The sequence below is a fragment of the Diachasmimorpha longicaudata genome, chromosome 16 (assembly GCF_034640455.1).
Source record: "Diachasmimorpha longicaudata isolate KC_UGA_2023 chromosome 16, iyDiaLong2, whole genome shotgun sequence".
Classification (NCBI taxonomy): domain Eukaryota; kingdom Metazoa; phylum Arthropoda; class Insecta; order Hymenoptera; family Braconidae; genus Diachasmimorpha; species Diachasmimorpha longicaudata.
Genome location: NC_087240.1, coordinates 3,571,570 through 3,598,955, shown reverse-complemented (window position 1 = coordinate 3,598,955; position 27,386 = coordinate 3,571,570). Strand labels below are relative to the sequence as shown.

At 36.8% G+C, this 27,386-nt stretch overlaps 4 protein-coding genes across 9 annotated transcripts in view; 3 read left to right on the top strand and 1 right to left on the bottom strand.

The window, feature by feature from the left end:
* The window catches only part of LOC135170204 (proteoglycan 4), a 43,997-nt gene extending 25,185 nt beyond the window's left edge, over positions 1-18,812 (top strand). For 2 of the 4 annotated variants that reach the window (XM_064135801.1, XM_064135799.1), the window contains exons 2-14: positions 7,915-8,152; positions 8,238-8,346; positions 8,618-8,642; positions 8,717-8,897; positions 9,650-9,984; positions 11,128-11,197; positions 11,331-11,642; positions 11,869-12,010; positions 12,439-12,773; positions 13,468-13,578; positions 13,663-13,749; positions 16,983-17,549; positions 18,123-18,812. In XM_064135801.1, the coding sequence (XP_063991871.1) occupies positions 8,000-8,152; positions 8,238-8,346; positions 8,618-8,642; positions 8,717-8,897; positions 9,650-9,984; positions 11,128-11,197; positions 11,331-11,642; positions 11,869-12,010; positions 12,439-12,773; positions 13,468-13,578; positions 13,663-13,749; positions 16,983-17,549; positions 18,123-18,275 (2,580 nt within the window). In that variant the 5' untranslated portion in view covers positions 7,915-7,999 and the 3' untranslated portion in view covers positions 18,276-18,812. The remainder of the gene's footprint in view (positions 1-7,914; positions 8,153-8,237; positions 8,347-8,617; positions 8,643-8,716; positions 8,898-9,649; positions 9,985-11,127; positions 11,198-11,330; positions 11,643-11,868; positions 12,011-12,438; positions 12,774-13,467; positions 13,579-13,662; positions 13,750-16,982; positions 17,550-18,122) is intronic. The other 2 variants (XR_010300337.1, XM_064135800.1) reach the window with 2 other exon arrangements.
* Positions 18,813-19,502: 690 nt separating this feature from the next.
* Positions 19,503-22,385, top strand: LOC135170200 (uncharacterized). The gene is made up of 2 exons (XM_064135792.1): positions 19,503-19,807; positions 19,885-22,385. Exons 1-2 carry the CDS (start codon positions 19,503-19,505, stop codon positions 22,379-22,381), a joined length of 2,802 nt encoding a protein of 933 aa, XP_063991862.1. The 3' UTR covers positions 22,382-22,385.
* Positions 22,386-23,095: 710 nt separating this feature from the next.
* LOC135170201 (repetitive organellar protein-like) lies at positions 23,096-25,859 on the top strand. 2 transcript variants are annotated; one of them, XM_064135794.1, is made up of 6 exons: positions 23,096-23,237; positions 23,343-23,421; positions 23,631-25,129; positions 25,282-25,413; positions 25,494-25,655; positions 25,730-25,859. In XM_064135794.1, exons 1-6 carry the CDS (start codon positions 23,173-23,175, stop codon positions 25,749-25,751), a joined length of 1,959 nt encoding a protein of 652 aa, XP_063991864.1. In that variant the 5' UTR covers positions 23,096-23,172; the 3' UTR covers positions 25,752-25,859. The 2 variants fall into 2 exon arrangements, with proteins under 2 accessions (XP_063991864.1, XP_063991863.1); XM_064135793.1 differs by having other exon boundaries at positions 25,494-25,859.
* Lsn (larsen) lies at positions 23,287-27,171 on the bottom strand. 2 transcript variants are annotated; one of them, XR_010300338.1, is made up of 4 exons: positions 26,988-27,171; positions 25,979-26,758; positions 25,682-25,800; positions 23,287-23,450 (listed from the first exon to the last, which is right to left on the bottom strand). XR_010300338.1 is itself a non-coding variant. In XM_064135802.1 (3 exons), the coding sequence occupies exon 2, from the start codon at positions 26,749-26,751 to the stop codon at positions 25,996-25,998; it is 756 nt and encodes a 251-aa protein (XP_063991872.1). In that variant the 5' UTR covers positions 26,752-26,758; positions 26,988-27,171; the 3' UTR covers positions 25,411-25,800; positions 25,979-25,995. The 2 variants fall into 2 exon arrangements, 1 of the variants encoding a protein (XP_063991872.1); XM_064135802.1 differs by lacking the exon at positions 23,287-23,450 and having other exon boundaries at positions 25,411-25,800.
* Positions 27,172-27,386: the final 215 nt, after the last annotated feature.

Sequence of the window (27,386 nt, the reverse complement as noted above, 5' to 3'; positions counted from 1 at the left end):
TTATAAAATCCTGAACGTTTTAAGGCTCCTCTGAAATGAAAAAAAAAGGTGGAGAACGCCTCGGGACTACCCTTCCAAGATTTTTATGACCTGTTCACTCTCATTATTTTTTTTCCTCGCTTTATTTTTTGTTCGAACGCTTCAGCGAATGGACTGCAGTATTTTCAGGTAAAATATAAGGTGTGTGTGGCTTGAAGATATGAATAATGCAGCTCAACTCATTTGCGAGTGGTTCTTTTAAATATTAAAAATGAGGAGACAAAAGGGAAGTTTCTTCCGTGAGTGGACGTGAAATGATACAAAATGACTCGTGTGAACGGTCATTTTGCGGAGTGTTATTACATGTAATACATAATACATAATATTCAGGCCATTTATTGGGAATGTGATATTACTAGCATTGTTGCATAGGCGTATCGTGACTTGTGATTTTTTTTTTTCACGAAATTTGAGGTCATTTTTGCTGAGTGGAGTTGTGACGTGATCGGACTGATAATTTTCAGTAATTAACGGCTGCGAGTGGAATATGAGGAATGATATATATTTATGAAATATTCGTCTAGAAATTGAAAACAATTGGAGAGCCATCACCTGATAGTTATTTATTGATTTATTTATTTATTTTGAGATTTAAGAAATGAAAAATAATTGACAATGAGGTGATCCCTCCCAATTTATTTTTCTTTGAACAAAAAAAATACGAAAAAATTCCCACTGACCAGATGATATGTCACACGAAAATTCCATCTTCCCACTGTGACGTAACTCAACTTCCGGAATAATCATGAGACACTGTATCTCTCACGCGATGACTTTCCTCCCGTTCTCTTCTCGTTTTTATCCCTCGCTGATTCTTTCTTTTCCCCCCCCAGTCCTTCAGAAGAGTCTGAAAAAAAAAGGCATTTCCGAGTCTTTCATGGAGTCTGGAGAGCCTTCATCCATTCCTTTAGGAATATACCTGTCTCATGAACAGAAGTCAGTGACCTCCTGACACACATCGGTCTCGCATAGTGTCGTGTATGATGCCGAGTTGTCTTCACATACGTTTCTTATACTGCGTTTCAACCTTAAAAGCACGTACACGTTAACTTGACATCACATACTGAGATAACGAGAGAGATGGAGTGACGGAAGGTGAAGGAGGTGAGGCACCTGTTAGAAGAGTATTTCATTGTGACGCAAATCGTGTTGACAGATGGTTTATTATTATTATTTTTATTATTATTATTTTGAAAATGATGAATTGTAAGTAAAGGTTAATGATTATAAATGAGATTTTTAATTAGATTAATCTAATTAATGATATACACACTGACATGCTCTAAAACATCGTTTTTTTTTTATTTTATAATATGTGAGATAATTTTTGGAGAATTGAAAATTCGATTACAATTAAAGCTTCGATATAAAAGCAAAAGAAATGAGTGTTAATTAATTTTCATTCAGTGTATTCTATCATTTAGATGATACGACGAGTTTTTTCGGTGATTTATGATCAGAAAAGAAATTTTCTAAGGAGATAAAAATTTTTGAAATATTAAAATTAAAAGCGAGAAATTTCGTACACTCGAAATTTTTATAACAAAACTTTTTTGCTATTTTGGAAAAGTACAATCGGCCGAGCGGTCGCAATGCTCTTAAACGTCTTCCGCGAATATATTTCCTTGAATATCTCACGAACTACTCAACAAATGTTTTTACTCGCATTAGATTTCCCGATTTCTTCTATCACATTTCCGATCAACGTTCGCTTCCACGAAACTCTCGTAAGAAAAATGTTTCCCGTGCGTTCTCTATAGAATTCTTCGAAGTCACCATGACGCACCTGTACATCTAACGATTACAACAACCATTATAACACCATTACATAAACAATTGGCGGTGGTTAAAAAATATATATCAGGTAAACGGAGCGATCAGTAGCGATAATCAACGAGTTGAACTTCTCGCATGAATTTAATTCGTTGCACTCAAGGTGGAGAATAATAAACAATGCATAGGCGCGGGAAATTTTCTTAGTCACTTTGGGGTGAAAAAGACAAGAACAGGAGGATATAGGGAGAAGGAATACCGTTGGTTCGACAAGAATGGCAATAACATATTCTAGTAATGAGCTCCTTGTAAATCGTCATCATTCCAACTGCTACTTTATCCCCCCAGTTCTCTCTAATATTCTCTAACCGGAAATGAACCGATAATTTTCCCCTCATCTGATTCCACTCATTTACTCAATGATCCATTTCAATGATAATTTTTCGAGATATTTTTACCGATGAATCGGTAAAATTTATTTATCATTTTTGTCAAATTATTTTTGTCAAATATTCATTTCCTTCAGCGAAATTCCGATTATAATCATATGTAATTATAATATAAATATATTATATCCATTTTATGCAACTCAGTGAACTATCTGATCATATTTTTTTTATCTGGGAAGTAGTAGTAAATATCGAGTATTTTGATGCCGATTCAGATTAGACGTCAAAACATTGAATTATCGAATTTTTATTTCTCGACTTGTGCGCTTGGTCAGCACATTACAACGGTGATTTTTGCAGAAACTTCCTGGTGGACTTTCCCGAGTGATTAATGACAATAACTGATTCGAATCGATTCTATCAGATATGATAGTGATTATCTTTTTTTACTTTCCTTTTAATTTAACGAATTGAGACAAAAACAGGGAAAATATGTACGAGTTTGAGATTTAAAAGTTTATTGTTTCCTTTATTTCCAATGGGCATTTTGTTTGAACAATAAAATTATATTTTATTGTTTTTGTTGAGCGAAAGGATAATCGTTGATCATTATGATATTATCTTGTTTTTATCGCAATTGGTGGACGCGAAATTATCAGTCTAAAAGATGGGGAATAAGCAAAGAATAATAAATTGCACAAAACGTTGAAAATTTATTGAATATAAATAAAAACCCTGTTCGATCAATATTTACGGCGTAATGTCATCAATAATTTATCAACTAAATAAAATATTCATTCAATACAAACGAACTTTTGCATAAAAATTTCTGTTCAACTTGAAAAAAAAATTACTTAATTAAAAAAATATTCTTCCGGGTTTGCAATTTCAATAAAATTATTTGTTTTTGGTTTCTGTAAGATTTATTGATTGAGAATAGAGATAAATTCCTTCATTATTGTGTATATAGAATGGGTCTTTCATAATTTTACAAGAACAATAGTAATTTTTTATTCTGTTCATCTCCTGAAAGAAACCACTTTCGTTTCAATGATCATGATCTCCATTATTTCTTTCAATTCTCATTCAGACAATTTTTAACGCTTTAATGATTCTGCGTTACCGGAATTTCCTGGTGGACTCCATTCAGTGATTAATGATGGTGACTGTTCAGATCATTTACGTTGGCACTGAATAGTGATTATTTAATTAGCGATCTTGGGGGTCAAATATACCGAAAAGAAGGGAAATAAGTGGAAAATAGCAAATGGTACAGTATTTTGTGCCGATAACTAATCGTTAATTGCATATAATTAAATAAAATAAAGTTAATTAACTAATTCAAAGAGATTTTCACTCGATGTTTCATTCATTAATTCCAAAACCACCGGAGAACGCCGAAAATAATTAACACATTTTTCATTTATATTTTTGTTTTTAATTAATTTTATGTGCGTAGGTTCTTGATATTCACACTTTTTCATAATTTTTTATAACAATGTTCCACGACTATCTTGGGGTTTATGTACGGTGATCAAAGGAGGATCAATGAACCCGATATGCCTGGAAGACTCGATATATCCTCAGCGCCTTCGCGGACGAGTAAATCAGAGGCATTCGGCCGTGAAGAAAAAGGGCTCTAACGTGTTGTCCAGGGGAAATGCGAAACTCAACGTCTGATCAAGCAGAACGAATACAGAAATTTTCCCTTTTTTTTTTCTGTTTTCATCAAATATAATTTTTCCATGATTTTTGTCCCTCTGATTTATTACGTGATTTCTGCTAAAGCAGTTGAATCTCGAGCTCGTTAAATGTGAATGCACCGAGAGAGCGAAAGCGGATTATAAAACCCCCGTGGGTTTTAACTATATCACAGGATAAGGGTATATACTATCGTCAAACTGCCATTCGTGGAATAGACCAGAGATATTTGATGACGAGTTCGAGGGACAATGGGAATTAATTTAACGATGAAATCGTTTACGACATGACAGAGGGGAAAGTCGGAAATATTCGTGATGGAGAGTTGAGGATGAAAAAGGGGCCGTAATTCACATGTTTTTAGGGATATTTTGATGTATAAAAATCATTAAGTATTTCATAAATAGTTTTTATCATTCTCAAGATAAGTTTTCCCTCGTTTTAGTGGTATTAGCGATATTTTTATGCATAAACATTATTAAAGTGCTTCATAAATACTTTTTCCCGCTTTCAAAACAGAGTTTTACATTTGTTTTAGTGATTTTTGTGATAATTTGCTAAAATCCCTATCGATATAATTAAATAAATATTGTTTAATAATTCTAGGGCGCTGTAATGATAACAATTGTGATTGAAAATCATTTAAATTCAAATCAACCCTCTGAAATAACTGGACCAATGGGAAATGAGCGTAACAAACTTCCATCAGAAATTACTCAACCGTTTGGTGGTTCGGGGAAAATTATTTATCTCTCGGTTTGAAAAAAAATTGTAACAGTCAGGTAATTTTTTGTTTCGAATAAGTAGATAATTTTTACTAAACACTCGACAAATTTTACTGAGCAGTCCGATAATTTTCTAAGAACGGCCAAAACAACACGATTACCAAACAGTTGGGTAATTTCTGATGATTTTTTTTCTCCCTGTAGTTATCCATTTTAAGTTGATGTACTTTTTAGGATAGAACAATTGATAATAAATTTTTAAAAGTTCGGACAATTTAAATTTCATCCAAACGTAAATAAGAATATAAAATGATTAATGATTGTTAATCAAAAATAACTAATATCAATCTCCCATTATCTTTATTACCGCTAATTAATGATTAATAATATTGAATTTTATTGTGAGGTAATAATTAACAATAAAAAAATGGGTTCAATAAAAGGAAAAATAAATAAATTAATAATTTTTCTGATAACTGAGATTTCTAGTCGACTTTTTTCCTTGAAATTAATTTCAAATTAATAATATTCAAAATTCAAATGATATTTTCACTTAATTTTTCAATATTTTCATTCTATATTTTGTCCTCTCTCGATGTTAAGACAAAAGATCTCAATCAATTCAATTAAATCGACGAATCAATTTCTCGAGACAATTTCTTTTCAGTAAGTGAGTTACACACTGAAGATAATCCCAAAAAATAAATGTAACTTAATTCAGAACTTTAAAAAACAATAACCGTTGTACCAGGGCGTGTCATACCGTTGCTCAAGCCACTCCACCTTCACCCATTTCATTTTTCTTTTATTCTCACTGCGCAAGTTATTCAACTCGTCTCCTTGCTCGCACCGTTTTACCGATTACCATGGACACGATGTGAATTCCAACTAGTCTTTGAAGAAATATCTCGAAACCAGAGTGATACATTTTCCAGGAACAGTCATTACTCTCTACGAATTGTTTCAAGGTGTTTTTTTTTTATTTCGAAATAATTTTGCAATATGAGAGGTGTAAATTTGGTCCAAATGATGATGGTATCCCCGGTGGTCCCTTTAAATTTTATTTAATAATAATATTACCCCGACAAATATTAACAACAATTACCTTCCAAATCTGAGCATTTATCGTCATTTTTTTTTGTAATATTTTGTGATATTTTAGTCGATTTGTTTTTGCAATCTCGATAATTTCATTTTCCGATTAAAGAATTTTCTGTTGTTATAATTTTTATTTGTCATATGCAATAATAACTTTTTGAGATGTAATATTTTCCTGTGATTTCTATTGAGGAATTCTCTGAATTTTCCTTTTTAGAATAAACTAATTCAATTTGAAAACCAAATATTCTATTGAGTTTCTGCTCATTTGATCCAAACAATAATGGAATGTTCGATTGGAAATTTAGAATCGCCACAAATTTCGGACATTTGACCCCAAAATTTTGAACAGGATTCTTAATAATCGTGAGACAATGCCTTCAAATCATTGGGAGGGCCCGTTAAAATCCGATATCGATGGCTAACGGTAACACACGCGTGTCCTCCAGTATCGATGTCAAACGTTGAACAACGTAAATATGTACTTATGTACAACAGAATTCCTTCCAGCGTTTGTATCTACAGGCAAACTGCGCGAAATCGCTGACCTTATCATCAATAAACATAAATTATCGTCAATAAACACTCCACTGGTTTATTTAGTCTCTTTATTATTATTTTTTCTTATTTTTTTTAAACTTACTTCAATGCCTCTAATGACTTCGATGAACGTCCCATTTATTAGCGATATCTCGGAATCTAAGAGAGATATCAAAATTTTTGTTATTATATGTATTGTAGTACTCACTTCGCTCCACAAAAAAGATCCTAATGAAAATTTTGCTATCTGTCCTGAATTTCGAGATATTCATTAAAAAGTCATCAGTAATCAAAAGGGAATTATTTCCTTTTATTAGTTCATTATTATTTCATCTGCAAATTAATATTCTTTCATTCATTCATTCATTCAATATCTGGAAAAATCTATTGAAGAATCAGAAGTTTTCCAAAAATATTTCGATTCATTCTTAATAAATCTTATCGTTAATTGAAAAATGAAAAGAAATGGTGATGATTCTCGGTGTATTACACCGATTAAGAACGGGAGAGCGAAAGAATTAACAACAGCAATGGGACTTGTAATTTTTCTAGGATAAATTTCACGGGATATTAAATCGTCCGAGTGACCTACTCCTTCACCTAAGTATACCCACTGCCTTGACACAGAATTGATAAATAGAAAATTCTGATAATTTAGAGTTTGTCGGGGAAACTCAAGTGGACAAGTGACTCAATCCATCCGTATTATTTTTTACATGTGAATCTAATCTCTTTACCCAGTATTTTACCACAAGAAAATGGAAAATATATTCTTCCAGGCTCCTTAACATTACCGTAATCACTGTAATCTTGAGAAAAATTCAGTGAGGATTTGAGTGGATCGCGTTATTGCAGATAAGTGTTGGACTGAGTGCTTTAAGAATTTTTCCACAACGCTGAATGCAACGTTAATAGCAAAAGAATATTTAACTTAATATGCATGATGTGTTTTCAAGTAAATAGCCCTTTTTGTCAATGTTACGAAAGACTTAAGTGATCGTAAAACTAAAATCGTGAAAAATGAGGGAATATGTTATGAATATATGGAAATTGTGAGGAAAAATTCAATCATTAAATTTTGTAATTGAAGTAATTCATCATTTTCGTGACGTTCACATTATTTTTATGCTTTAACTACTTGCATAACAATGGTAAAAGTGAAATTTAAATTTTTAGTTTTTATGGAGAGGAATCCAGGACAAAGGAAAATGACCCTTCAAATTTTTTTTACGACAACGCAATGTTCAGAACTTGTTTGTTTGTACAGATATTTATAACTTTTTTTCCTGAATTGATATTGCTGTCGCTGATTTTCAAAAAATAATTTTTTGGGTGAGGATGAGGCCAACGTTAGGCCGAGACTGGCCCAGTTGTGGTGCAATGCTGGCTCATCCTCGGCATACCGTCGGCCATTGGATCACGAATTCATATCATGACCAAATGATGTATGAGAATCATTGTAAATATTTATTTCTCACGTAAACAATTGTCAGCGGTAAAAATTTCCTCTCGCTACCCCTTGAAATCATCAGCTATTGAAATAATTCTCCGCACAACGATTGGAATCGGGATAATTGATAACTCGTAATATTTTATTATTTTACTGGTTCATAAATTTTCCTTCATTCGGGTATTTCTTGAAATTACAGCTCTGGCTCATCGAGTGCCTCGAGCACCGGTACAGGGTCGTCGTCCGGTGGTGGCCCAGGAACCGGAAACAATGGGGGCAGCAGAATGGCCGTCATCGGTGTTACAAGGAACGTTCGTTTGAGACGTCGCGGTGCTTCCGGTTTTGGTTTCTCATTGAGGGGCGGACGAGAGTATGCGGCTGGTTTTTACGTCAGCGATGTCCAGCCGGGCGGTGAAGCGCACAGAGCCGGCCTCAGGGTGACTAACTTTTTCTACTCAACTGTTTCTAGAATTATTCTATGAAGGACAATTGTCACTTGCAACATTTTAAAATTCCCCCTAGGTTGGTGATCAGATAATCAGAGTTAACGGATATCCTGTGGAGGATGCTGTTCACCAGGAGGTTGCGTTGCTTGCGAAGAATCAACAAGTTCTTGTTCTCAAAATTCGAAGTAAGTAAAGCTTTGATGGGGGAATTTTTTCGTACTATGGAAAGTGCTTTTTTGGGGGCTATGCCCTGTTAAAAAAATTTTGAAACTCCAGGGCAATTTTTTTAAAAGCTTTTGGTAGATATTCTACTAATGTAACGAATATATCATATATTTGTTTATTGTTCTGCTTTATTCATTGATTCATGATTCTTTCCACTTCAATACTTTCATCACTGAAAGCTCCAACAATCGCAATTAAACAATTTCTGGTAATTTTTCATTTATGTTTCAGGCGTTGGCATGATTCCAGTTAAAGAGTAAGTAGCCTGTTTCCACGTAAATCAGCGTTGACGAAGCTTTTGTAGAATAATCATCACTCTCTGATTTTCAGTAATCCAAATGATCCAGTAACCTGGCACATGGTTCAGGGCCAACAGCAGCAAATTCAGTACAATGAGCCTGCAGCTCCGACAATTCCATACAATGAAGTACGAATTCGTGTTATGGTTGGGGAGAAGGGGCGTTTGGGATGCGGTGTATGCAAAGGAATTGTGCCGGGACTCACAGTCCAGGTAGACCAAAAAAAATTGAAATTCAGTATTTAATGCCGAATAAAAAAATTTCGGGTCTGAAGGCCGGTGAGAGACGACCTGAAAAGACGAACTAGAACTGACCGACTCATTCGATTAAATTCATAGAAAGGAGTTTAATCAAATGATAATTAAATGCACAACAGGTCGATAAAATACATCCGCTAGATTAATAATCGCAACAATGTAATCACGCAAAAATTGAAAAGTCCTTCTGGGATAACGACCGCAAGACATTTCAGTCAGTGCCATAAAAATAGAAGAAGAAATAACTTCGAATGATTTAGACCGTAATTAATCCCTCACTGCAATTAATCCCTCGTATAACCTTTCAATGCCTTACATTATTTTCGGAAATTTATGGCTCTTAAAAACAGTATAAACAAGAATGTTTACATTATCCCCTGTCCAATTATTCTTTCGGTCAACCTCAGATCTTTTTAAGGCATAAATTATATCTGAGGTTGACCGGAAAAATAATTGGCTCGGGGATAATATAGATATACAATAATACCGGTTAATTTTTTTTTTTCTGATAAATAACAACGAATGCTAGTCATCGGGAATGATAACTCTGTTTAACGTTGTTCACCGGTCTTTTACATAAAACTCATGCTCTTTTATATTTTATATTTTGAAAATTGGCCAATTTCAATAACAATAAAATTCTCGTTCCACTTAGTTTCGAAAAATCGAAATGTCTTGAAAAATCACGTTATTCAATTTGTCCTCAGGGGACACGAGAAGGTGGCCCAGCTCGTGCAGCAGGTCTCAAAGCTGGTGACGTTATAGTCTGGTGCAATGGACAACGACTGACAGATTTGCCATTTGAAAGAGCAATCGAGGTGATGCGCGGTGCAGCAATTCTCGATCTAGTTGTCAATCGGCCAATTCCAGCTAACAACGGCCTCTACGATTGTCCAGAGACCCTCTGGATGCGTGGCTCAAGTGGCTATGACTCAGAATCATCGAGTATTGGCCCAGTAAGTCCACCATCACACGGTAATCCATCATCACCGCAACATCAACTTGGTGGTACTCAGCGTTACGCAGAGACCAGAAATGGAAGGTAATGTACAGCTATTGATCTCAACTCAACCGCTCGTTATGCTCATCCTCATTCAATATTGGGGGAAATTTCGATGGTGAAAGTATCGGTAATGACAGAGCGGTGAGGTCTTAACATTTCCGGGGGCATTGGTGGAAATACGCGTGTCAGGGTGTAATTTAATAATTAGAGGTTTGTGGAGGGCCGAAAAATCGCGAAGGGAACCGCAAAGGAGATTCATATCTGATAAATAAATTTTAAGTGGAGAACGTCTGCCTTCTTTTGCAGAAAAGGCGAGGCGATATTTTTTGTATTAGCAAAGTATTAATATAGAATGGATTATTTACAACCATTTGATGATATACAGCACCTCAATTTAATCTCAATTAAATTTTTTATTGTATCGTATTTTTTTTTCTTAATTGGTCATTCTAGAACACTCAAGTTAATGGTTTTATTGGGACTATTTTTATTAATATTTATTTATATACTTATTCATTAATGTTTGACGATTGAATAACTTAAAAACTGGAGTTCATTAAGGTTCCATGCAACACAGTCATCCTCAAAAGCAATAACATTGTTTTAATTGAAACTTAGTCAGGTTCCCGTGGAAATCAATTGAATAAAATTTTCTAAGAAATACTTCCCTCAAGTAAATTAATATTTTCCAAAAATATGTTTTTCCCTCAATGCGCGAATATTCAATGCTGAATACTTTTCAATTTCCCTACAAAGGATGCAATTCGCTGATAATAAGTGCATTTAATTATCGCGCATTCCTTTCATTTTCAACTTCCAATTAACAGAATTTCTCATAAAACTATTCATCCAATTAAACTCGCCAATTTTCTTGAATCAAAGAAATTAAACTTCAAGGTTACGAAGAGTGTTGCACATTCTCAGTGCAAAAACTTGAAACTATATAACATTTCATCGTTATCTCGGCCATATATCCTCTGTAATCAGTGATATTTCATGACAGCAAAAAAAAAATTGCAAGAAACATTTTAATAAGTGGAATATTCCTGCCTAAAGGGGCTGTAAACCCGTCGAATAAATGACAAGCTGCACGAGCTAATGAAATAAAAAAAAACAACCCCTAGAAAATTTATTAGATATGATAAACCAGTGATAAACTAACAATATATTACATTTATGTAGAGCCTGCTGTCCACTGGCCTTGTCAACAAGCAGTTGCTCGTCCTCGGAGTGGAGTCAACCGTGTGATCAGGTAAGATCACAGAGAAGTTAATGCGCCTCATCCGGTGGTATCCTATGGCCTTGAATGTCTTGCATCTTGCTATAAAGAAAATAGAAAAAGACTACCTGATATTACACCAGTTATCAAGAGTCTGTTTTTTCAGGGTCAAGACTGGACACGAAAGCCCAACAACACTACGGTCATACGAGTCAATCAAAATGTCAATCAGAATACAAATCAGTATCGGTCAAATATTGGTGTTAATTATTCAACGCATCCGGCTTGTCATGGAAATTATGGAATAACTGATCCAGGAAATGAACCACTTTATGATCCAGTGACACCGAGAGAGTACGAAAGCCATGATTTTGATGCCAATCCACTTGATGAGAGGAATAGGAGGCTTATGTATGAGAAAGAAAATATTGTACTTTATGATCCACCCGGAGATGATAGAATCACGTACAGTGCGAAGGTAAATATTATAAAAATAGTATTAATTTTTATATTTTTTATTGCTGTGAATTTCTTACAAATTTTTCTATTGAGGATATCTAAGGGTGTTTTATTCATTCAATCATTTTCAATCGCTAAATTACTTTATTAACGGACTTGTTATTTTTATTTCTTTGTTTACAAATAATTAGTTGATTCCTTTTCATATCATCACGAATGGATAATATTTGTTGGATTGGATTCAGGATAATGGATTCTCTCCGAATTTGAATGCACCGAGGGCTCCTGATTTCGACCGGAAGACTGTAACAACTGTCGAGGTGCATCAGTCATCAGGGCCACCTGCACCACCATGTCCACCACCGATGTCTTACAAATGGCAAACAGGTAGTTGTTAATTTTATAAAATGGTTGAAATTTTACAGCGTATAATTTTTATTTTAATTTGATCTACTGAAAAACGTGAAGTTTTTTTGAGAAATCCCACTTTATGTGGGGAAAGAGAAACATCAGGGAAAACGATATCTTGAGTAGAACTAAATCATTATTACCAATGACTAATATTTATTCATTACATTGTGTTTAAGAGTGATTACTTTCCTATGTGAAAAATCCAATTTAGGAATCTATATTTACAAATTCATCAATTTATAAATGTAGACTTAGTATATTGGATGATTTGTTTTTATTTTAACTCGTTCAACTTTCGTCTAAAAGCTCAGCTATAAAATCTAAAAATATCTAAAAGTTTATTTCACCTAAAAAAATAACTCCACTTTCTAAAGAAAATTCATGCAAAATATTCTCTTACGTAGTGGACACAAAACCAATGATGGGAATGAACAAACAAATGGGTAGTACGATGTCAATGGGCTCAACAGGTTCAACCGAAACAGAATCGAGTCTAGAATCCTGTGGAAAGGATTCAGCCTCGACTTCGTCCTCTCTCTCAACTTCATCGTGTGAGCCAGCCTCATCAACAGTCTCGTTTGCCTCAACCATGACCACCTCAAACGTGCCACCCCCCATTAAATCCCCCGAACCCACCCCCATCCGTCCGCCACCCCCACCTGGACGTACCTGTCCACCTCTATCCACAACTGACCTTGGAACTGCCATAGCCCAAGAACTTCAGCGACGAGCTCAACAGGTTTGTATTTCAATTCACAATTTTTTTTATTCTCTTTATTAATTTCTCAGAGGTGCTATTGAGTCAATTGTGACCTGAGTACCTCTCACAGTAATGATAGAGTGCATGGAAAACCCTCAAGAGCCATTTCTCACGTACATACTTAACACAGTTAAATCTCAGGAACCTTCAAGAGGTGTCGCTCCAGAGTCAAAAGCCATCTCGAGTACCTCTGTACGTGGTTAACTCACTCGAGTGTCCATTTGTCACTAGATGTTATCATCTGTCTTGTAAATTACGGTTTTTGTTATGTGAAATATTTTTTTAACAATTTTTGTTTACATTTTTGTAATCGTCTTTAAGATCAATAGAATCAACTTAATTCAAACCTAATAATGATTAGCTAGTAATGACTTGACTCGGGAAATACGACATTAAAAAAATAAATATTTCCTTGAAGTAAATGGTTATTTGACGAACCTCATTTTCGCTCTCAATGTAAGTGACGAATTATAAAATAATTGCTTTATCACTCCACGATTGAGCCCCTTTCTTTCGTTTTCAATTCCCAAGAAGTGAAAATATTCGCGATGTACATCGCGCATTATAGATTACATGTAGTAAGACTAATTAGTCGTTGACGTACCAAAAGTCCTCAGTAATTCTCATTTTTGCGGAGACCGAGTGGTTTTATCGAATCATTTTGCTCTTTCAGAGAGCAGCTAAAGCTGAAGTGAATGGAGATAGAGTCGCGTTTGAACCGAAAAAGCAATCGCCCAATCCCGAGGCTTTGAAGGCGCAGGAGAGCAAAGTAACGCATGATAAGGTAAATACAACAAAATAATTATGTTCCATTCAGTTCAAACAAACTCAGACGAAATCTCATTCAGTTGAAAAATTCTTCTTTCAGCTGATGGAAGAATTCAAACGAGCCCATCAAAAAATGTTCAACCAAAATCAACAGAAGATCCAATCACCAGAACAAGACCAAAAAAAGGTAAAGAGCTTACTATTGACATGATACTGATACCCTAAATTTCTTCATCAATTTGCTCACCATCCCCTTGATTGCATCAACTGGGTCAAGGAAAATAAAACCTCTCAACTAGGTCCCGTTAACATCATCAATCAGAGAGAATATAAAATTCCAATGAAGAGAAAAAAAAGTACAAAATCGTAAATTCCTCTTGACAAGTTTGATTGTCATTACCATTGCCAATAGTTCAGGATAATTCAGTCCAAGGACAGCGGCACACTTATGCAACGATAATATACCTCCAAAGAGCTGGTGAAAGAAGAATAAATAGAAAAGTCTGGAAATGACACTTTCATTCCTGGTGACAAGCGATTAAATGTGTCTGCGCTGCTCCAGGTGCACTGGCCTCAGTCTAAATTGAATAATGGGAAACAACAGTTCGTTGAATTGCAAAAAAAAATACTTTCCCCAGGTTTTTTTTTCTTTCATTGAAAGAGCTCCGATGAATCTGCGGTATCGCGTGAAATTTTCCAGCATAAGCGAAAGTTTTATTTATTATTATTTTCTCTCGTGATATTGAACTGTTTCCTTCATCTTGGAGTCATCCGAGTGGATAATCCAACAGTTTCCTTGAAATCATTCACACGAAAAAATAAATAAATAAAAATGAATTCTTTTTCTTCGTAGAACAATCAATGCAAGAGTAAACCGATAAAAAAAAATATCAAATGACGAACGATAAATTTTATTACACATTCAATTCAAAAGACTATCGCGTCATCGGGTGATAAGGCGAGGCATTACTCCTTATCATCAGTGCTTGTGATGAGGAAAATGGTGAAGTATGAATACATGTAGACTGTACGTTGGTCATAGTATTTCTGTGAGCTACACCTACGGATTAAATTCCCACCGACACAGTGATACTATTGTTGTGTTGCCAAATGTACATAAGAATCAAACGAGATAGCGAAATTAACACCTGAGAGGTACATTCGTGACATTCGTGCGAACAGTCTACATCTCGAGACGGATCGATACAGTTCGGAATTTTAATGAAAAATAACTTCGTGGAATCGAAATTGTCAGAGTTAAATTGTTTTTGTTAATTTGTGGAGAGAGAATTACGTGAAAAAGTGAGACTTAGGAAGGGAATTTGTTTTGTTACTCTGGTGTTTCAGGAGGATTTTTTCATTTGTCAGGAAAATTGGGAAAATGTGATTGATTAATTGGGAAATTTAATTTAAGGAAGACATTGTTGCTCGTAATATTGTTTCTTGCTGGATTCACTTTTTACTGGGAGTTATAATTACGTCTTTATAATTACGAAAATTCTAGTAATTGTCTAACAACTTCTGATGGAAATTTGTTTAGAAAAATTTCTGCATCGAAGTTGTTTAATCTCTTCAATTTTAAAATATTCTATGCAAAATTGAACGGAATTCGAAAAAAAATTAACGCACGTATCCTGTTCCCAATTTCCCAACCGAATTATATTAAACAATTTTTTTTCAATGATTGAAAGTCAGTCGTGAAATTAGAAAGTGCAAATGCAGTTCGACAATTAATTAATGAATTGAGACACTTACTGGTCAATTTGGTGGGACTGGGAGAGACAAGTGATCGATAATTTTGAGTAACGTCACGTTAAATTATGTGCGATAATCAGGTCTGGTGTATGCAACATTGATATTTTTTTCACCGGTTGGTTGGCTTTCTGGGGACTCCCGTTGACAGATGTGGATAAATAATAGATAGATTATGTAAGCGAGTGTCTCGTGAAAGATCGCCGGTGACTTTTCTTGAAGTTGCACGGCAGTTGCAATTCGTGTTTGTTCTAGTCAAGATTGTCGCGTGGAAACGTCGACGTGTCAATTTTAAATAGTTTTGTTCATAGTTTTGAGGGGATACAACGGTGAAAAGTCGTCATTAGACGTTGAGATCGATTGACAGATTTCTGATGGTCGGAGAGAAATTTTCTGGAACAAATTTAACACGTTTGTGGAAAGGACAATTCCTCGGTTGTGAAAGCCTAATCCTGTTGAGATAATTTCCCAGGATTTTTATTAAAATTAATTGTTTTAGAATTAGAATTTTTAGAGAAAAAAAAATTGATTTTTCTTCGTATTTTCACTGCCGAAATTTGCTACTTGAACTTCTAATAATAATCAATATCTACAAATAATTGCCAATCATAATTATCATTGAATAATTATTTGTACAATGAAATGACAGATTCAAGCAGAAAGATAATTCATTTTGAAGGCAAAACATTGAAAAAATGAAGCAATTTCCCAAAATTATTTCCTCAGATCAGAGACTGATCAATCTGTCTTCAACGTTCAGTGAATACTTTTCAATTCCAACGTCAGTGAATTTTATCTTATCGTATTCAGATCTTAAGAGCTGGGGAAAGAGGAAACAACGGATTTGATTCTTCACCTGTATCGAAATTCCTGAGATTATCACGTGAACGCTTATCCGGGAACAATTGATTATCTCTCTTCTACCATGGCGTGCATGTATTGAGGAAGAAAAATATGTATAAAATTATAAATTTCGAGGAGTGATAAGTCCAGAGTGAAAACGTCACGCTCGACTTGGGCGGTGCATCTTTAAATAGTGAGAGTGAACTTTCTGTTGTTTGTCGGCATAAACCAATGGACAAAACGATATTATTGGGAATAAATAAAAAATAAGCTATCGAGCGTGAGAAACAATCCGTGAGGGATGACAATGTAAATTGTAAATTGTTCATGTTTAATTGAATTCAACTGGTGAAATTTCATGATGAATGGGAGACAAGGAAAACTGGGAAAACCGATGGTGACCATCACACCTTATACTGTTAGTTGACTATAATGAAATTAATTTAATTATTTAATTCAATTTAATGAATACCCTAAATTAAGTTTCAATTTGTTTAATTTTTTTTTTCAATTTTATTCATTGAATGTTAAGAGCTATTTAATTTATTAAAATATTCATAAAAAATAATATTTATAAGTAGATTTTTTGCTAAATTTCTACTAACTGGTGGTAATTATCCACAATTGCTATTCAATTATAGCTTGGATTTATGAATAAATCGCTAGGATTACGATAGAATAAACCTACGAGAGGGTGAGAGAGATTTTTCTACCCTCTAAAACCCTCATCGATTCAGATTCTTCGCATAAAAAAAAATTCACAATGAGAACAAATCTAATGATCGAATAAATCTAATGCAATAAAAAATATTGAAATAATTTCAGGAGCAGGAAAAGCGAGTGAATGGATCAAACGGTGGTTGCCCACCCCCACCACCCCTACCCCTTCCCGGATCGCCGATGAAATCGGTTGAAGAGGCAGTGGAGATGCAGAGCATCGAGTCCTTCAAACTGAAAGAAACACCGAGTCCAGTCATCCCCAAACCACCACCGACATATTTCTCAGCCTCTGCCAACAGTTCGCCAACTACAACCCCAACAAACGGCTCTCCACGTCACGCACCAGTTGTGAAACAGTCCCAGCTCAACGGTAATAAGGATTCTGTAAATAATAAGTGTCAAGTGCCAATGGAGAAAAAGAATTTTGTGAAAATTCAAAATTCCAATGGGCCAATAGCAGCTAATACTGGGGGTAAAGTTGCGGTCAGAATTGGATCGTACGAGGGAGAGACTAAACAGCCGTCCAGACTTGAATTTTTACCGCAGGGAAGAAGTACAACGGACGGTGGGAAGCCTGTTGAGGAAGTCAATAATGGGCCAGTGGTTTCGAGGCTTCAGAATGAACTCGCTGCAACCCTGCAGAGATCCAATCTTAGAAAAAAAACTGATGAGGTGAGCGAGTAAAAGTTGTTCGAATAATTTTTATAAAATTTTTTTTATTTGAGGTAAATGTAAATGTAAATGTAAATGTTTGAGGTATATGTTCCTCTCGATGATTATGCTCTGCCAGGTGTTGCCAGCTGTCACATTTCAATTATTTTCACAATTTAAAACATCTGTTGGGGGTGAAATGATATTTTGTGGGAGAATGTCTTAATGACAGCTGTAAAAATTAAATAAAAATATTGGAAACATATTTTTTTAGTTTGGAAAATAATAATAAATAAACCTCTTATTGACCATTGAAGACATCTAAGTGTCTAATTTATTATTTTAATTAAATATCGGAAGGTATTGATTTTTTCTTTAACCCTTCCTTCTTATAAACAAATAATAGAGCTTGTCTTCCAAATGGTGGATTATCTTTTTTGAAATATTTATCTTTCTCAGCGGGTTTCAAAATGTTTAACTAAAAACGAAAGAGTCCCATTGTCAGTCTCAGAGGATATTCATAAGTTTAATTATTAATCATCACCGGAATTGTTGAATATAACAGCACAGTCATTACGCAATTAATATTTTCAGGAAATTGCAGCAACTCCACAATCACTACCCAAACCATCGAGTCCCGATGCCGAACGTCCAGTTACACTCCTCCAGAGCAACGTAGAGAAACTAGCAGCAGCATTAGCCAACAGAGTAACAATCAAAGTCAGCCCTGAGAATGGCTCACGATAAGGCGCTTATTATCATTGCTCAAACAATCAGCGAGACAGTCAACACCGATAAAATTAAGTAATTTAAGAGTTTTATACTCAAACTTTTACTATATCTCCATGATTTACTAGAGGATAAATAATCAATGTGGTACACTGAGAAGAAAAAAAAGTCTTTTAAGAAATGTTTTTATTTTTATTAAGAAACTCGTGGCTTGAAAACTCTCTAGAACATTCGTCTTTATTTTATTCATTCAATTAATTAAATTTAATTTAATATCCAGATAAAGTGAAATTGTGATTTTTAAATGATTCGTTTGCAAATGAAATGTAAAATTTGTGGACTTAATTTGTTTTTTCTTACTGCGATTTTTAAGCCAGGAATTTCTTGATATACGTAAAACGTTCCTTTTGAATTTTTTTTTCTGGTTCCAGTGTGAGCTAGCCACTCAGAGAGCTTTCGAAATCGAAAATATCTGCAACATTTAGAGATGAAAAATCTTTTACAAGCGGAAAGTATAGTCATAGAGATTCAGATGATGGCTGAATTTTTTTTTTTCGAGGATACCTATACACAAGTATCTAGATGTACTATAGATATTATACTATATGAGATAGATTAATCTCGTTACCCAAGATATATAATATTGATTGAAGATTGTCGGAGTGAGGGTGTCTATACTCTCCGCACAAGTAATAATCTTATCGCAGTTGTAAATTTTTTACACCAAAATTTGGTACGATCTTTTTTGCGCTATTGCGTGAGTATGAGACCATTAATTAATTAATTATTAATTAATTGTTTTTCTCATTTCATTTTTTATACACAAAATGTGAATTTAATGATAAAAGAAGTGTTTTTACAGTATTTATTACCAATAATTAACAATACATGGTAATTAATTTAATTGTGTACTTAAAATATATGAGAAATTTAAGGCCTTGGCAGAAAAAAAAACAATTTCACGTAGAATCATCGTCATTATTATTCGGAAGAACTGCTTAATTGTACATCTCGATCATTGTCCATCCGTAGTAGAATTATTCGAGATGAAAAATAAAGAGACATTAGATTTATCTGAATAATTCCTCACTTCAGGCCATTATTTCCAACCTTTTACAGATATTTCCTCATTAAAATCCTTTGATAGATTGATTTTTCTTTTTATTATCTTTACTTAATTTTTATCAATGTCGACATCATTGGGTTTATTTTTTACGTTAAAATCACGTCGATTTCCACCAACAAATGGACCAGAATAGAATTAAAAAATTACTTTTCTCTGAATACAAAGAATTGTACGAAAAAATTATCATCGAATCACCATTCGCTGAGACTACGAGGGACGGCCGGGGAGTGAGAGAAGTTACCATGGCATTGAGTTCTTCCAAGCTGATCATTGCCACTGACGTTTTCCAAAAAAATCAGGGATTCACTTGCTGTCCAGGAGTCGATGCCAGTATCGAGTGTTTCGAGCTCGTTTCTGTTTATCCTTTGGAGTTTGTTAATTTGAGTGTTTTTAGGAGACGAAGGAGAAAAACCCTGAAGGCCAGGTGGGTGAGCTCCTCTTGTACACATTTTTCCCTAAAAAGGGGGCCCGTGTAAAATCCCCAAATTTTTATTATTCTAGATTAATTAGCGGTCGCGTAACATATTACGAATTGGGGGGTATCTGCCACCGTGATTCCCTCTGGTCCCTCTGGTGCACCCAAATTGAGGTCCTCCAACTGCAGAAAGAAAATGGAAGTTCTCTCTCTGAAACCACAGCGGCTAGCTCATCAAGCTCCACCACCCTCTACATTCTCTCTTCCGACGGGGAATCCCGATTTGTCCCAAAAGATTGGGGGAATCCCCGAGTCTGTAGACAGAGACAGAATTACAGTGGCGGTGATGGTATTCCCCCCGTGTGGCCCCGCAAAGACATCTACCTCGGTCCAACTTACAACGAACTCGGTCACGGTCTCTACGCTCCAGTTCCCGTGCGTTTTGCAGGTACCAGTTTCGATGACCTTGGAGTTCAATATGAATTGCGTCCAGTATCCCTCACTCCTCTCCAGAAGTCCAACCACAGTTGGCCACCGTCGAAATACTCCACCACAAAACGACAGCAGAAAGCCAAAGACATCGGACCTTGTGACGTTCTTTACCTCCACAGACCATCCCCTCATCCCCAGAGATTGATTTCAAAAGTTTCTCGCACCGGGTCCCACCCCTCCCCCCATTGCAGCGATATCGATAGAAATGATTCGACGATCTCCAGAAGCCGAAAGACAGATCGAGAATCAAATTACGCTCTAGTTCCCAAATTATCGAGATTTGGATTTGGAATCGGTGAGAATTGCTCGTCTGGGCTGTATCTAGCCCCTCACGAGGGCGATCCTGATCACCTAGTCAAGATAAAGCCAGCTTACAAACTGATGGACCCTTACAAATTGATCGAGAGTGGAGTGGAAATCTGGGAGAGAAGAAAAGGTGTTCAATCGAACAGCTCCTCACGACATTCGTTCAAATCTCTCAGAAGATACGGGTTGGCCACCTGTCCCCACTTCTTCTTCGGGTTGGGTCCCTGGTCTGTGAACGCCGGTGACAAAATTTCAGTTCAGAAGAGAAGATCCTCGAGTCTGGTGGGAATCAGAAGACCTGTCGATGATGAAATGAGACTCCCTGTCCCCAAGAAGCAGCTCTGCACGAGTGTTTCCATGACTTCTCTAAACCCTGAAAGACCCTCACCTGTCACTTCTACGAGAGGAAGACTCGTGATATTCTGGACGCCGAACTACTGGTACAGACCCCGAGCTGCAACCGCTGTCTACAGGGAGTTGAGGAACCACTTGACACGTCTCCACAATTTTCATTCGACAAGAGATAATGGTAAACGATGTTCCTTCTTAGGGAGGAAGTTCTCCTCGGATGGAAGCAAGACAAACGGGATGAAGATGTGCAGTAAGAGCAGTTGCATTCTGAACAAGATATTCCCGGGTCGAGACCTGCGGAAGAGAAGGAAAGACCTTCAGAAGTCCGAAGAGAGGACAGTGACCCAACTGAGACGTTTGTTGAGACCAAATTTCAAAGCAACGATCTGGGATCTAGACAGTACGACTTTGGCAAAGCAGCTGACACTCATCGATCGCAATTTGTTCCTGAGGATACCATCGTCAGAGATCGAGATAATCGTCTTCCAAAATTCATCTAGGAATGCACCAAACGTGGGAGCTTGGATTGCCTTCAGCCATCGAATTTCCTCGTTGACTTCTAGTGAGATCCTCATGATCAGGAAATTGGAAATGAGGGCGAGGATGTTGGCGAGGCTCATCAACTCCGCTAAAAAATGTTTCTCCATGGGAAACTTCAACTCATCCAGATCTATCATCGCGGGTCTCCAGAGTCCATCGGTTTACAGATTAAGATCTACTTGGAATCATCTGAAGACTCATCACGCTACGAGGTACGAGAGCTTTTCAAGGTTGTGCAGGATTTTTACAAATTGTAGAACAGATTGTTATCTCGACTCATGGGAGAAAGCGCAAGATCGTCCACCAGTGCTGCCCTACATCGGTCACGTATTGAGTAGAATTCTAGGGCTTGATCTTGATGAAGAGGTGGCCAGGGAGGAAACACCGAGACGTTGGACGCAGAAGAACTACGACTGTGGTTGTACGTATCTGTGCCCAGCGTCTGAAGATGGAAAATCTGGGAAGAACCATCAGGAGGTGACACGTCATACCATTTCCTCGTCTCAAAAGAAGTCTGAACCGAGCTTGGTAAGGAGAATCCTGTCGACGAGGATGGCGAGGCTTCTTCAGGGAAAGACTGCGATTCGAGGGAAAATTGATGTCTTCTGGGCTGCAGTACAGCTGATGAGAGCCAGAAAGTTCTTTGATCATTGGCACACTCAGGTTTTAACGGCGAAGATCATCAAGGAACACGAGTTGAAGAGCAAAAATGTGAATTGGAAGAAGAAAAGGGCAGACGAGGTCGGGGTGTGGATGAGGGAGTGCCAGAGGCTTGCGAGGGAGTACGAATTTCCTGGGCACTCTTTGGCTTGGGAATTCTTGCTGAAGGCGAGGTATAAGGAGGACAAGGAGAACTTTTGGATTAGTTTGAAGCTAGAGCCACCTTTGGGATGAGTATTCAATTCATATTGATGATTTAGGATGGAAACCTGTCCCAAGAACACTTGTGGATCAGGGGATTGATGCTTCAGAGTTGGCGATTGAGCCAGTCGTGACTGGAATTATTCACTGCAGTGATTGGGTCGATTGGTTCTATCGAATTATTCGTCAGGAAGATATTCCAGATGATTGATGACGTGCATTTACTTTTCTCAGTGTCTCCTGTGCAAATAAATGATTGAAAAATGTATTTTCAACGCAACTCGTTTTAGATAAGTCATCGGGAGTCAGTTGGGTTCAACCTCAACTTGTTGGTCATGACGTCATAGAGACGGTCAGATAACTTTTCATTGGAAATGTGATTGGAAGTCGATTCAGGATGTTAGATAATCAGAAATGAGTCCTGGTCGACTTCAAATTTTTCTTAAAGAAATTGAGGCCTTCCTTAACGATTCAGTGGCAACAATCGATTCACCAGAAATCGATAATTGACCAGTAGTGAATCGATTGCTGCGAGCATCGATCTTGGATTGAGAAACCTTGAATGGCATTCAGTCGCTCTAGCAAATAGTTATCTACATACGGATCATAACGACTGACCTGCTGTCGATTTTGAGGTCATTATCGATATTCCAAAGATGGCGTTGCAGTGCACTTCTACCGGTTTGTTTACGTTTTAACGTTGACAAGCCGTTGGAATAGTGAACCCTCAGCTATTACTCGTGAAAAATGTTGTCTGAAGTCTTGAAAAAAGCCTCTGAAGCATCAAACGTCGTCGAGAAGTTAAACTTATTCATTTTGGAGGGATGAGAGAGAGTAATTGGCTGGGAATAATGACTGGAACTGACATTGAAGTCATGGAAAGGACTGCGTGAGTTCATTGGTTTATGGATCGATAAAAAATAGCCTGGACAGTGAGATTAGTTAAAAAATAATTATTTATGATTATTTTATTACATATTTGATAATGTTCTAGTGCCGAGGAGACAAAGTCCATTATTCAGGAGTACGAAGCAATTGTGGAGAGTCTTCAGGTGGACCTGAGGGACTGCAAGGTGAGTTTTTCAAGCTTTCAGTAGTTCTACTACAAAATAAATGCGAGTAAACAAACATTAGAAAACGACATTTGTTGTATAATGACAAAATTATGTAGCGAATCAATAACAAAGTGGGAGAACAAGATGATTTGACTTCTCCCCACATAATTTTTATTCCCCCCAACTTTATGAATTTAACTGAACAATCTCACGTCTCCCACTCCCAGGAAGAACAAATTCGTCTTCGGGGAGAGGTTGAGTCCCTCCAAAAGGAGAACCGAATCACCGCAGAAGTAGCCAGAACATCGTTCTCACATTCCAACAACATTGAGTACCCCAGGAGTCTCGATGACAAAGAATCAATCGATAATCTCAAGAAACAAATATCCCTGGTGCAATTGGAGAAGGACTCGATGTTCCAACTCTGGCAGATGGCCTTGAAGACAGTTGAGACCCTCGAGAACGAGATAAAGGCCTCGCACAACGATGTGACAGCCCACAGATACTACGAAGAGCAAGTGAATAATGTCAAAGAGACGTACTCAGAGGCCATCAAAGCACTGGAATCAAAGTTAGTCCAAGCGAAAGAGAATTTCATCAAGCATCAGGCGTTGTGGGAGTCCTGCAGGGAACGAGTGGACGTCCTCAACAGGGAAAAATCTGAACTCGAGAGGACAATTCAGAATCTTCACAACGACCTCTTCATCAAGGAGGAGACACACAAGAAAATATTGGAGAAACTTACATCGAATTTAGAAGATAAAAATAGGGAATTGGAAGCCAACCAAAATGCCCAACAGAAATTGGAGACTGAATTGATTGAGACTCGATGTTTAGCTACGAGGATGGCGACTAAGGATCAGGAATCAAAAGCCAAAGTTGCAGAGGCTATTGTTCTTGTGGAGACAGCGATGAGGGAAAAAGAGATGATAATGCAGAGAGAAACAGCTGCTTTGGAGGAGAAATCGAAGCTGGAATCTCATTTGACGAATATTGCAGAAGAATTTGCGATGAAATTGGAGAAAGAATTGTTGCACTGTAAAGAGAGCTTTGAAATGAATTGTAAAAAATACACATTTGAGATTAAGGAGCTGAAGTCAGAGTTGAGAGAGAAGGTGACACTTCTCGATCGAGCCCACAGAGAAATTCAAATGCTGGAGGAGGAGATGGAGAAGAGGAAACATGGAAATGAGGATTATCTGCATCGCTCGTCCTCCAAAGTTCTTGAACTCGAACAGAAGCTGAAGAATTCTGAGGAGAAATTGATTATCTCTGAGGAGATGAATAAGAGAAAGTTCGAGGAGAAGATGAAGACGTCTGAGAGTAGAATTCTTGAGCTCGAGGAGAAACTTTCGAGTGTCAATGACAGGTGGAGGAAGAGTCAGCTGTTTGGGGGCAGAGAGATGGAGGAGAGAATCAGGGAGGCTGATGAGAGGGTGAAAGAGGCTATGGAGAGGTACTCAGGGGTTGAGAAGAGACTCACGAGGGCTTTGGATGAGAGGGAGAGTGTTGCTAGTGAATTGAGGTCCCTGCAGATAACTTTTGACAGGGAAATCGCGAGGAGGGAGAACGAGAGGAGGTTACTCGAAGGGAGGATCAGGGAGATGCAGGAGGATGTCAGGACTGCTAATGATGCAGCTGAGAAGGCTGGATACAGAGCTAGTCAACTGAATTTGCAGATGGAGTTTTTGCAGAAGGAGCTGGAGGGACGAAAGAGTCAAATAATGTGAGTGGATTCTTTCATTATCTGAAATCCAAAAACACTCACTAAGGAATTTTCTAAATCTCTTCTTTTCAAATCATTTTGGGGGACAACCGATAAATCTATTTCTGTTGAAGCTATTTCCTAATTTTATGAGTGACTTCCGCATGTTTCAGTGATAAAAATGAAGATATCGAGGCTGTTATCAAAGACAAATCATCGAATTTGAATATTCTACGAGAAAAATACGAAGATAAAATAACAGAATTAACGAAACATGTGAAAATTCATCAGAAACTATCAAACAAGTTAGTAAATCCCTTTTAATATCACAGAATTATTGATAAATAATTACATTCTCTTGAAATTATTCGACTTTAATGTCCAGGTGGAAGGACGAGGCTCAGTCCTTAGCAAATAAATTCCAGATTCGATTTAAGGAGCTTAAAACCAAGGCCCACTCGTTGCAAAAGGAGAACGAGCAATTAAACAATGAATTACTTATGTGTCGTCAGCAGGTGGCTCACTGCAGAGCACAAATGATGGAGAGGTACTTCAAAAACCTGCCAAACTCACCAACAATGTTGTCTTCCGATATTACAATTTTTTTTCAATCTATTTCAGCTTCGATGGTGATTGCAGATGACGACGTCGAGTTAGGATTATCACAATTTATAGCACAGGGTGCAGTGTACCTGTAAATATAAAACAAATCTGTATCACACCAAAGAACAAATTAAAGAAATTAATTGCATTGGATCACCATTTTTTATAAACAAATCGAGATGAAAGTCTCCAGCATCGAGTAGTTCACCCTGTCATAAAGTGGCTCATGAAGTTAAACAATTATTAAAAAAAATAATTCCAACGTACCACAGGTATAATAACTTTTACGATGAAGAGTCCACACAAGCTGTGAACAAACTGGGGAACCAGTACAGATTGCCCTCCTCTCCCTGATCGTCGAACCAAGCCAGACCCATCTTCACCATATGATCCAGAGCCTTCTGAGCTCTATCCATTTCCCACTTTAATTCTCCCTGGAGAAGTCCCACCGATGTATAAGCATTTCCAGAGACACTGGCCTGTTGCAGTACAGCCGTGTGATCCATACTCAACTCTCCAGGAATTGACTGGACAAGATATTTTCCCCTTCCAATTGGAACAACTGTAAAACCATTTCCAAATATTCGGAGTTTTTTAGCAGCTGCGAGTAAATCCTCATTGGTAATGTCCTGATGTTCCTTTCTCCTGCCTCTTGCCTGGACCAAACGTTCTCTCAACTCGTCTAGGGTGATCAATCCTCCATTCTTGTAATTTGTCGCCATGCAGACCTCGACAATCTGGACAGCGAGCTCGTAATAAAAATCACCAATACCCAGTACAGACCAGAAACCTTTTCCTGATGCCAGGGGATCAACTCCTATGGATGCACACATCTCGGTGAATTGACGACGGAATTGGGCGTTCTTTTTAATCTCGTTCTTGTGTTTACTTGCAAAATCCTCGAGATTTGTTCGAAATATTTCCATTTGATTTCTCATCTGCTCGAGCTGATTCTCCTGAATTTCTGTTCCTTTGTCTTTGTATTTTTCTTGCTCAAGCTTTTGCTTGTGAATTGCACCTATTCCTGGTTTTCTTCTCATGATGAGGCTGAAAAAATGGAGGGCAATTTCTTCTTAGGGATTTGTAATTACATTTTTTTCGTGGAAAATGCATTTTTCGATAAAATAAAAATGGAAATGTAGTTTTGAGTATTAAAGGTTGTACTCGATGTTAAAACTGAATGACATGGGAACATTTTCTATTTATTGTGGATAATAAAATATAGTTAAAAGGAAAACGAATTTAAAAAGATTATTTTTTATTCTATAGAACTCACCAAGACCTGGACTGGAGTGAACCTGGACTAGCTTGAATACCTGATCTAAATAACTCCTCGAATATTTTCACAAGTTAGGACACAAAATTTAATTAATTTCGAGATAAACTGAGCATTACAGATTAATCACTTGAGAGATTACGCACTAGGAAGGAGGGTTCGACCTGTGGCAAACAGAGGCCACTATTTCTTTTCAAGTTCGAACATAGAATAAATGATAAAGAAGGGCAAACTCAGGCGGACGGTTGACCTGTACCATCGGTCAAACATTCACTGTCGGTATGAGGGTTCCGTCTGGAGCGGACACAGGTCACAACTTATGATGAATTTTCATTAATTTATTTGAAAATAGATGAGAACGTGAAAAAGCTATTTAAGCTCAGTACAAACGGGATACGG

Bases quoted from the DNA above. Each gene is read 5' to 3' on its own strand.
- LOC135170200 (XM_064135792.1), top strand. From the start codon at position 19,503: ATGGACCAGAATAGAATTAAAAAATTACTTTTCTCTGAATACAAAGAA. The intron at 19,808-19,884 runs GTGGGTGAGCTC...TTATTATTCTAG, and splicing joins AGAAAAACCCTGAAGGCCAG to ATTAATTAGCGGTCGCGTAA.
- LOC135170201 (XM_064135793.1), top strand. From the start codon at position 23,173: ATGAGAGAGAGTAATTGGCTGGGAATAATGACTGGAACTGACATTGAA. The intron at 25,130-25,281 runs GTGAGTGGATTC...CGCATGTTTCAG, and splicing joins GGACGAAAGAGTCAAATAAT to TGATAAAAATGAAGATATCG. The intron at 25,414-25,493 runs GTTAGTAAATCC...TTTAATGTCCAG, and splicing joins CATCAGAAACTATCAAACAA to GTGGAAGGACGAGGCTCAGT.
- Lsn (XM_064135802.1), bottom strand. From the start codon at position 26,751: ATGAGAAGAAAACCAGGAATAGGTGCAATTCACAAGCAAAAGCTTGAG.